Raw genomic sequence first — 11,111 nt, forward strand, 5'->3', positions numbered from 1 at the left:
TCTGGGCCTTAGTTTCCTCCTTTGTAAAATGAAAGGGTTGAACTAGATGGTATCTGATGGCCACATCAGCTCCAGAGCCATGATCCCAGGATCTTATGACTGTGGCAAACACTTCTTTTATTTCAGGCACTCTAGCAATGAAAGTAATAAGTTCCTGCCTATTTAGAACAATTCGAGCTTCCCGTGAATGTTTCCTTGAGGATGCCAAGTTGGACATGGCTGTGACACCTTGTCCTTCTTCTTCCTCACTTGACATTTTATAGCCACACTAAATGGGTCCCACATACTCCTCTCTGGTTTCTTTGTGCTTTAGGTCTTAAGGTTGCCCTTGCATTTTTGGGGGGGAACTAAGTGGTGCAGTGGATAGAGTACCGGCACTGGAGTAAAGAGGACCTGAACTCAAATCTGACCTCAGACAGGCACTTGACACTTACTAGCTATGTGACCCTGGGGAAGTCACTTAACCCCTATTGCCTTGCTAAAAAAAAGACTGCCCTTCCATTTTCCCCATTTGTCCCATTTAGCATGGTCTGTTCCTATTAATACTCCTCATTCTGTTTAGCTTAGTTATGGTTTGACTGTGTGTAGAAATCTGCCTGTTCTCTTCCATTTGGTGATTCCAACCTACCCTTGTTCTGCTGGAGCTCCAGTTGACCAAGTCATCAACCTACTGAATTATAGTAGGTACTCAATGGGGGGGGGGGGTATTCTGCTACCACTATTATATGTAATTCAGACTTTACCAACATCAGTGTTTTGATATGAAACATCACTTATAAGTTCATGGACTTAGAACAAGAAGGGACCTTACAGGAAGAAACTAAAGCCAGAAAAAGTTAGATCACCTGGCCAAGGTGGCACAGGTAGCAATTATAAGGGTAAGGATTTGAACACAGGTTTTTTTTTTTTTTTGAACTCCAATGATTCTATTGTACCATTGGTGGTTGTCCTTCATTCTTGAAGAGGACCAAAATGACATCACTATGTTGGAGTCAAGTTACAATGTGTCCAACTTTGGCTGATTGGACCAATATGAGATCGGGATGTTCTCCCAAAAGTTAGGCACAGATAGTCCATGTGAACATTTGGGGTGGATTTGGTACCATGTAGTGAAATTAATTCTTAGGAAATTTAACCAAATGTTCTAGGTACTTGATTATATTGAGACTGGCACTGCATTCATGATACCTACCTTGGCATTGTTCTCAAATGGTTGATTTGGGTTAAGGTTAGTCCTGTCTCACTAACCACTTTGTAACCTCCTTGAGGGTGGCAACTATGTAGTAGAATTCTCTAGTAGTATCCCTTAAAGTTCTTAATTCAGTGCTGAAAATTGGCTTATAGGATTTAGAGCTAGAAGGAATTATTCTCCATGCATACTTGACATTAAATGAGTTAATCAGTATTGGATTAAAGTATCTGTTTTTTCTGGTGACTGTCTAATACATAGAATAGTCACTGCCTTATTTACACCACCTGTGTAACAGAAGACCCATGCCATTATAATGAATTGTGACAGTAGGTACCTCTAATTGGGCCACTGCAATTCTTATGAGTCAATTAACAGTTCTGGGGTTGAGTCATTGCTCTGTATAGGGACCACATGTGACGCAGGAGTCTCAAATGACTCCAGAGCATTCTGTCTAGCAAGTGGCTTGATATGGAACCCCTCCACCCCTAGCCTTACTTACTCAGTGACAAACTCAGGACACCTTGCTATGAGATGGCATTAACATCACTGAAATCACAAAGCATGGACCTCTTCTGGGCATCACATCAACTTTGCTGAGGATAGTACTATCTCTACAAAACATACTATTTCTGCTCTCTAATGGACATTTCTCCTGGGCTTGTATTCGCTGAGCTGCTCTCTGCTAGCATATACTGGTTTTCAAGCCTCTTTTGAGCTCTCTGCTGCTCTCTGCTACCATCTGCCGAGATGTAGAAATCAGTCATCCTCTCCTTTGCAAGGGAGGGGATGGGGCTAAGGCTCTTTTAGTGTTTCACAGAATGAGGGATTAGACTGAACGAAGCAGCCAACAAAAGGTATTCTTTTGATGGCCTTTTTCCTAGTTCTGACTTGGAGTTAGACAATTCCTTTTAATTACAACTAAATCTCTGAATATCAGTCAGTATCCCTAATACTCTATTTAGAGGACACTATGCAACTAAAACCCCACAGATTCTGTGGGGAAGCCAAGGGATCCCTCCACTTCCCATATGCACCAAGATTTGGCACCTAAATAAATCCCAAGGCAAGCAAGAAAGCGCTAGGGAACATGGGTTGGACTCTTGGCATCCTCCCTTCTTCAACAGTTCTGCCTTTAAGATACATGCCTGCTAGCAACAAAAAATCCAAATTCTGCACTACGTTCTGTCCAACAGGAACCTTCTCGGTCTCTCTTTGATGACAGATTAAGCCTAATATGAAAATCACGAAAATGGGCCCAGGGCTACAGATGGACACGATACAACACAAATCAGGTTAATGGTAACTGACATTTTGAAAGTACATTACACAGTTGGAAAGGACTTCTGCATGTGTGTGTTTATAATGTGTTTTTCCCTCAGTGATCCTCTTAAAAGCCCTGGGTACTATTATTATCCTTATTTTCCAGTTAAGAAAACCGAGGCAGACAATGATTAAGTGACTTGCCCAGGATCACACAGCTAGTAAGTGTCTAAGGATATTGTGATTACAGGTCTAGTGCCCTGTTCCACCTAGCTGCCTACACATGTATGAATAATTAAAGCAGGTCATTCAAGATGAAAAGTAATCCCTTTTTCTCTCCATTATGCTTCTGGATAAAATTCTGTTAATGTTCAGATGTGACTGGGGACATTTTAAAGCGTAGACATTTTCGCTCTCTAAAGAAACAGATTAAACCACGTGAGGTCAAGCAAAGCTGTACATTAAGCTTCTGAGAGCTTACTGAAGAACTGAAGCTACTGATGTTTCTCTCAGACCATTTGTAATGGTTATTCATCATGGTCAATCTGTTAATTCTCCCAAAGAAGGTGATCTTGCTGAGTAACCACAGAATCCAAGCATCTGCTTTTCCCTGTGCCCCTCCCCCCATTTCCTTATTCAAGTCAAGATTTGATGGTTGTTAGTATGGCTAACCTCTTTCATTTCTATCATCCCACTATAACAAGCTTATCCTCCCTTTTCAATGAAATGAATGCAAATCAGTGTTACTACTGCCTTTGCTATTCACTCTCCTTAAAGTTTGTAAATGATAAGAGCCAGGGCATATCTGATCTGGGAAACTGGAAAAAAAAAACTATCTATTCAAGTTCAGAAGGTATTTTCTGCATAAGTGCTACATGCTAATGAAATGAAGCACTCCTGCCCAGGACTGAAAAGAGGGGAAAGGATAACTGGCAATATTGCATTTTAACCTGGGCAGGGGAGGGGGAGGATGGTGTTCCGGTCAGAAAAGACTAGCTGGCATTTTTCCAGCACTGCAAAATTTCTCCACCAGACAATAAATGTTTATAGCATGCCTACTATGTGCTAGGCACTGTGCTGAGCACCAGGGACACAAAACCAAAAATAAAACAAGCAGCTTACAGTCCACTGAGGGGAATGACATTAATCAATCAAGAAGCATATATTAATAAGTACCTCCTCTGTGGCAGAAGCTGCTAAATGGTGAGTATACAAAGACAAAAGTAGAATACCCCTTGCCCTCAAAGAGTTTACATTCTAATGGTTGTAGGTAACATAAACACAGTACATATGTATCATATACATATGTGTGCCAAATGTAATGAATATGAGGCATTCATATGGTGATGTATATATATATATATAAAATGAATATTATATATTATATATAATGAATTTTATATATGTGTGTATATACACACACATGTGTCACTTTACTATCTGAAATTCATTTTATATATATATGTATATATAAAACCTTACTACCTGAAATTCATTCATACATATTATATATGCATAATATATTATATATTATATTATGCATAATATATTATATATGCATGATATAATATATTATATATTATATTATGCATAATATAATATATTATATATTATATATGTATAATATAATATATTATATATATATGTATAAATGAATTTCAGGTAGTAAGGTGATATAAATCATACCTTAAGTAATTACTATGCACTAGGTACAGTGCTAAGCATTAGGAATAAAAATACAAGTAAAAAGAAAGGCAATCTCTACCCTCAAGGGGCTTATGTTGTAACAGTAGAAGACAAGAGATAAAAGGGAGATAATAAACAGAGGGGAAGAAAGGATCTAGCTGAAGAACAAGGTTGAAAAGTCTGGGGAGAATCAGGAACAGAGCTGGGAGACAAGTGAGGTGAGCTGTGGCTGTCTCAGGCCCTTCCTCAAGTAGAGGTTTTGGGTCAGAAGTCATCAGTGGGAACAAGGGGTGGGACACAGGGTTCCAGGTGTCTCCAGGGTGATAAGGTAGCCAGAGAGAAGAGGAAAAATCCGGAATGTCAAGAGCAGAGTAGGAAGAGAAAGGAGTTATGGTTGGGGCCTTCCTCAAATGAAGGCTCCAGTCAGGAATTCAGTAAGTGGAGGAGGGAGTCAGCACAGGTGGAAGGAGGCCCTAGCAGCCAAGGCAATCAGGAAAGGTCCCATGTAGCAATGGGGGCCTGAGCTGAGCCTTAAAGGACACCAGGGAATCTGAGAGGCAGAGGTGAACAGGGGATGCATTCCAAGCTTGGGGGACATTCCAAAGGCTACAAGTGGGAGATGGAGTGCTAAAGCAACTCTGTGAGCTTGGAAGGATAAGGATAATCACCCCCCACTTGATATATAGAAAGTTTGAGTCTCAGAAAGGATAAGGACTTAACCCAACTCATACAAGGTTAGAAACATGGATACCAATCCCGGCTTTCTGAGTCCACTGACTTCCATTGACCAATAAGAAAACATTGCTACTCTTGGCACAGTAGATGAAGAGCTGGCCTCACAGTTAGAAAGGCCCGAGGTCAAGGCTTGCCTTTGACATATGCTAGACTCTGGGCAAGGCACCTTAGTCCCTCAGCACCCTCTCTGAGATGATAAATTGTAGAGTATTCACCAATCTGTGCAGCTAGAGGGAGTTTTCTCATCAGCAAGACAACTTTGTAAGTGAGAAAACCTTCTAGACCAAAGAAATCACAGGTATAGTAATACAAACAAACAAATGAAAGACAACGCCAGTACCTATAGATCTATGGAGCAGAATCTTGAAGGGCTCCAAGGACAGTTAAATCTATAAGATCCAGACTCAAGAAGAATAGAAATAACCTATCTATTCTCCTGTCAGCTACCTCCAGGGCAACTAACTCTTCACTTAACTTTTCAAAGATCAATAGAAAAGTGAAATTAAATCCTATCAAATACAGTATGTACTGGCCGAGAAAACTTCCGAGTAACAATGAGGGAGGCATTAAGCACATTTCCAAGTACGGGAAGCAGATGAGGCAGATAATTTTCTTTCATGACAGGAGGGAACACTCACTTGCCACACAGAGGTCAGAGCAAAGTGGTGGGTCTCTTGGCTCACAGGCAGAATGAGACAGGCTGGGTCCAAGAGCAGAAAAGGATGATGGCCCTAATAAAACTATCAACATATCAGCACATTGTCACGGGCTGATACAAATGCAGAGGCTACTTAGAACTTGACCTAACCAGGAGAAGAAATAAAACAATAAAATATTGAGGAGCAAGGCTCTGAGAACCTCCATAAAGGATGAGAAAAGACAACTAAACTTGTTTGTATTTGGGCAGGGAGGGCTGGTATAATTCATTCTGTTCATCTCAGGTGGAGGTAGAATGGGGAATTATTTTATATGGGTCAAAAATTGAAGTGAAACTCAATTGGGTATGTAAATCTATCTTACTCTACAGGAAAATGGGGGGAAGGGGATAAGAGAGGAGGGGAATGATAAAAGGGAGGGCAGATCGTGGGAGGGTGAAATCAGAAGCAAACACTTTTGAGGAGGGGCAGGGTCAAAGGAGAGAATAGAATAAATGGGGGAAGGAATAGGATAAAGGGAATTATCATTAGTTTTTCTTCGCATGACTACCCACGTATAACCTGTATCGAGTTGCTTGCCTTCTCAAGGGGGGTGGGTGGGCAGGGAGGAAGGGAGTGAATTTAGACCCCAAAGTTTTAAAAACAAATGTTAAAAACTGTTTTTACATGCAACTGAGAAATAAGACTTACAGGCAATGGGGTATAGAAATCTATCCTGCCCTACAGGAAAATAGAAGAGGAAGAGGATGAGAAGGGGGAAGGTGATAGAAAGGAGGCCAGATCAGGGGAAAAAGTAATCAGAACGCATGCTGTCTTGTGGTGGGGGGAGGGGAGAGATGGAGAGAAAATTTGGAACTTAAAATGTTGTGGAAGTGAAGGTTGAAAACTAAAAATAAATAAATTAATTAAAAAATTGAAATGAGGTGAGAGCAGTGTGGGGAACAGAAAGAAGAGACCAGAAGGAGGCATTGCAAGGCATGGTGTGGCATTGGGGTGCACAGAGGATGGTCATTCTGCAGTCGAGGCTCTCTTCCCTTGCCCTCTGGGATGAGGCAGCTCTGCTCCCTTACCATCTCCCAGGGTTCCCATATACCCTTCCCATCTGTGGGTATACAGGTCAGGGAGATATGAAGCAAAGTAACAGGTCTCCATTTTAACCTTGGTAATCACACTTCACCAGCACCCTCTACTCCAATGACTGAAGGATGGAGAAATAAGCTCCAAAATCCCCATTTAAGGAGGGACCCAACACAGCCATATCCTCTTTTCCCACCTGGCTACACTTAATCTGGACTTCTTTGAAGGACTCCACTATACCCTAGGTCTGGGTACCTTCTCCTCTTACTCTCTCAGCTTCCTTTTGTGTACTTACTTTCCCCATTAGATTGTAAGCTGCTTGAGGGCAGGGACTGTCCTTTTTTTTTTTTTTTTTTTTTTTTGTATCCCCAGCACTTAGCCCAGGGCCTGGTCTAATATCTCATAGGTGCTTGATAAATGTTTATCGATTGACTGACAGATGGACAAAGTAGGACCAGCCCCTCAGAAGTCAAAGGCACTGGGGAGAAATTCCCACCTACCTTATAACCCTAAGGTCAAGAGCTAACAGTTTAAATGAACAATTCTAATTCTTTTCTGAGAATGAACAGTGCTATCTGTACAAGAACTGATGTCTACAGATCCGATGTAACACATATAACCATTTTCTCCGATGCCAAAGAATGTCATTTATTCATCTGTCATAATCCACGGCACAGTGAGTCCTGCCGTCTTCCAAGCTGCTTCTAGGTTCATAAGATGCTAGCTCTAGAGGGACAGTCTAGAACACTCCCCTCATTTCACAGAGGAGGAAACCGAGGCACTCTCCAAATTCAAGGCTCTTTCCATCCTATTGAACTCTCCAACTGCTGCCCTTAGCATGAATCCCCTTTGCAAGTGGATAGCCATGTAATGTTTAGCTACCTCCCAGGACTCACTTCCACTTCACCTCACTCCAACCAGGGCAGCCCATTCCACTGATGGATAGCTCAAACTGTTTAGGAATTTCCTTCTTAAATGAAGGTAGAATTAGCTCCCCTTTAATATCATTCCATTGCTCCCAATCCTGCCTTCTAGGGCCATGGAGAACAAGACGGTCCTTAGTGCAATTTTCCACCAACACTATCAGAATGAAAAAAAGGGTCAAATGTTAAGGGTCATGCCTTCTTCTTCCACAGTAATCTTGAACATTTCTGCTTGCAGATGGCAGCAGCAGCAGCAACTACTGTGAAGCTCTCCTTCGAAGGTACCATGAGACACAGACAGATCTTTGTAGGCTCTCAGTGGGGAGCAATGAAAGCGTTTCCTTGGCTCTGTGCATGAATCACCTTGGGAGTTCACACACTGTCACCTGGGCTATCTGCACATGACATGAATCCATGAATTTTTAGGACCAGGACTGAGATTTCATCAATTTAGGGGAGTTACAATGTGGAAACTTTCTCCACTAAAGCCACTTGTCTGTAATTTATCGTCTGAATGAGTTGCTTTGAGTAGAGACTTCAAACTTGAAGCCACCTGGCCTCAAAACCCCAGTGCTGCTGGGACCCAGATTAAAATGCCATTGGGAAATGTTTAACACAATAAATAAAAATACAACACAGATAATGTTAATTTGTCATTGTTGCAGCTTTCAGGGATCTGTTTCTATTTGAGTTTGACACTGGTAATCTAGAGCACTAAGGGGTTAAGTGACTTGTTCAGGGTCACATGACTCATGTGGGTCAAAGGTAAGACTAGGGCCCAAGGTCTTCCAGACTCCAAGTTTCCATCCACTTTATCACTGAAGCCACAATTCTGAATAAAAGAACCCAGAGGATTTTTTTTTTTGAGGCAACTAAGGTTAAATGACTTGCCCAGCATCACACAGCTAGTAAGTGTCTTAGGCCGAATTTGAACTCAGGACGTCCTGACTCCAGGGCTGGTTGCTCTAATCCAGAGAATTTTCTAAAAAAAAAAATAATGGGGGGCAGCTAGGTGGCACAATGGATAGAGTACTGGCCCTGGATTCAGGAGGACCTGAGTTCAAATCCAGCCTCAGACACCTAACACTTACTAGTTGCGTGACCCTGGGCAAGTCATTTAACCTCATTGCCTAGCCAAAAAAAAAATGGACTTGCTGAGTACATTTAGAAGGATTTGACTTACAGAAAAATCATTTAGGATACAAGTTTTATGCAACACATTCTGTGTATAAAGTGAAGGACACTAGAATTTAAAACAAAACAAAACAAAACTATAGCACTCTAGGCTGTAAGAATGAGATCTAATTTGGGGGATTTTCCAGAGAAAGAGAGGACATTAAAGGCCAACCTGTTTAACCCCTTCACTTTTACACACAAAGAAACATAGGCCTATTGTTGAACATGACACTCACCTTAAAACGCAAGTGTAGAACCCACTATCTTGGGCCTCTACTGAATGAAACCAGATGGAGTCTTCTTCCTTGCTCATTCGGACCTCAGAGAAGATGATGGGTTCTTCAAGGTCCCCTTTGTTTTTGTACCAGATAAGCCTCAGGCCCATGCTCTGGGCCGTGCTATAGTTGGTGCGAATGTAACTGTAGAACAGGGCGCACTTCACTCGGACCGGCTCTCCTGCCAGGGCCATGTATGTCTTGAGGTCCACTGACCAGTCGATGCAGCCATCCACTGAAAGCAAAAGCAGAGTAAAAGAGATGTGAGATGCAGGGAGGGCAAAGGAAATATCCTCCCTGGTGATGTGAGGAAGGAAAACACACATGCATCCCAGCCCAGGTACAGTCATCTGCATCATGCCCATAAATTGGGGCAGGGCCATTGTGAGAAAGTTATCGGAGAATTAGAAATCTGGGTTCAATTCCTAGCTCTGACCCCAATTTGTTGTACCACACTGGGTAGGTTACATAACCTTTCCTGTCCTAGATGAGACAAAACATGGTAGAGTGGAAAGAAGACTGATGTAGAGTCAGAAGTCCTGAGTTCAAATCCTGGCCCTACCCACTATGTGATTCTATATGGCCTTGCCTAAGTCTCTTACAAAATCACAGAGTCAAAGGGACTAGATAGTCCAATGGGTACTTAACTTCATTCTTATGCCCTATGCAGCTTTAGAGCAATAGGTTCCTAGATAGGTATCCTGGGCGTAAACCTGGAAGGGATTTCACAGGCCATCTGGTCCAAACCCTTCATTTGAAAGATGGGGAAACTGAGGCTCAGAAAGGGAAATGACTTGCTTGAAACCACAAGGTAATAAGCATCAATGGCAGGATTTGAACCTAGGCCTTTTACCTTCAGAGCCAGTGCCTTTTTCTTTCTTTTTTTTCATTATTTATTTCATCTTTTTTATATTTCAACTTTAGATATGTTTTACAATGTACATAATATACTGGTATAAAAGTACATATATAAGCTTTATATATATATATACATACATATATATTGTTGTGAAACAAGTTATGTATTACCACAGGTGTCAGCACATTTACCTGGAAAATATGAAAGAGGAGATATTTTCCTTCAAAAGAAGTCAAATACAAGATATCTTTGAGACATGATAAGTTTTATTTTTTTTATAAACCACATTATATCCAAAATATTGGTACCAGTTCAAAAATTAAATAAAACACCCTATGATGCAACCAAGTTATTTTGTGCTTTGGGTATGGCTTAGTAAACCAACGTTCATTTTTCTATGAAAAATTTGCTCTGCCCTTTTCTGGACTCTTCCATGGTTTCAAAAGTGATCATTCCTCTTGATAGCTGCCGCTTGCTGTTTTCTGCAGCCAGGATGTTCTCTGCTTCACCTTTCATCCTCTGCAGAAGGGTTCCGTAGCCCACATCATATTTGATAAGCAAGGATAAAGCTTAATGGAACAACAGGGAGGAAGAGGCCTGGTTGCTTTTTTTTTTAATTGCTCCAGCTGTGAGACCACTGGCACCAATGCCAAAAAATGTCCCAAAATATTTGAGGAATTCTCTTGTCCAAGCAATCTGCATGGCCATCTGCCTTTCTCTCATTTCATTTTGTATCGTTAATTGCCTTTCCATCTGAAGTCGAGTATTCACGAGCATAAATTCCTGCTGCTGTTTCATGTTTTCATTCATATGTTTTGACAAAATAAATCCCATTTTGATAAAGCTTGGGAGGCTCCCAGACATTGCTGTCCTTGTTCTGGGAAGGTGGATAAGGTTCTAGCGGGGATATGGACTAGTTTGGGAGGCAGGAGCCTTGAATGCCAGTATCTTTTTCAAAAATGTCACCAAACCTTACAGCTCAATTAATCCAATTCCCTAATTTACCAGATGGGAAAATTGAGGCCCAGTAAGGGAAAGGGATTTGAATAAGGAAAAAGTGAGGCATGGTCTGGTCTCAGCTCCTACTGCTATTACCTCAAATTCTCACTAAATGGTTTCCTTCTTGTCATTATTATTGGCTTTTGGAACATCTACTATTTGGAATTACACCAAACATTGCTCTTCCCCCTTCCGTTGGAACAAATAATTGGGAAGGGATTTGTCCATGGCACCTCTGAGACAAAATTATTTGATATCTTTCTGAATAAAGCT

At 41.3% G+C, this 11,111-nt stretch overlaps 1 protein-coding gene and 1 pseudogene across 1 annotated transcript in view; both read right to left on the reverse strand.

Moving 5' to 3' along the window:
* IL1RAPL2 (interleukin 1 receptor accessory protein like 2) overlaps positions 1 to 9,339 on the reverse strand; it is a 444,607-nt gene extending 435,268 nt beyond the window's left edge. Inside the window, exon 1 of the mRNA XM_027861417.1 lies at positions 8,942 to 9,339. Coding sequence (XP_027717218.1) covers positions 8,942 to 9,339 — 398 coding nt within the window. The remainder of the gene's footprint in view (positions 1 to 8,941) is intronic.
* Positions 9,340 to 10,226: 887 nt separating this feature from the next.
* Positions 10,227 to 10,696, reverse strand: LOC114042696 (annotated as a pseudogene).
* Positions 10,697 to 11,111: the final 415 nt, after the last annotated feature.

This window comes from Vombatus ursinus, unplaced genomic scaffold, assembly GCF_900497805.2.
Source record: "Vombatus ursinus unplaced genomic scaffold, bare-nosed wombat genome assembly UNPS02014735.1, whole genome shotgun sequence".
NCBI classification, from domain to species: domain Eukaryota; kingdom Metazoa; phylum Chordata; class Mammalia; order Diprotodontia; family Vombatidae; genus Vombatus; species Vombatus ursinus.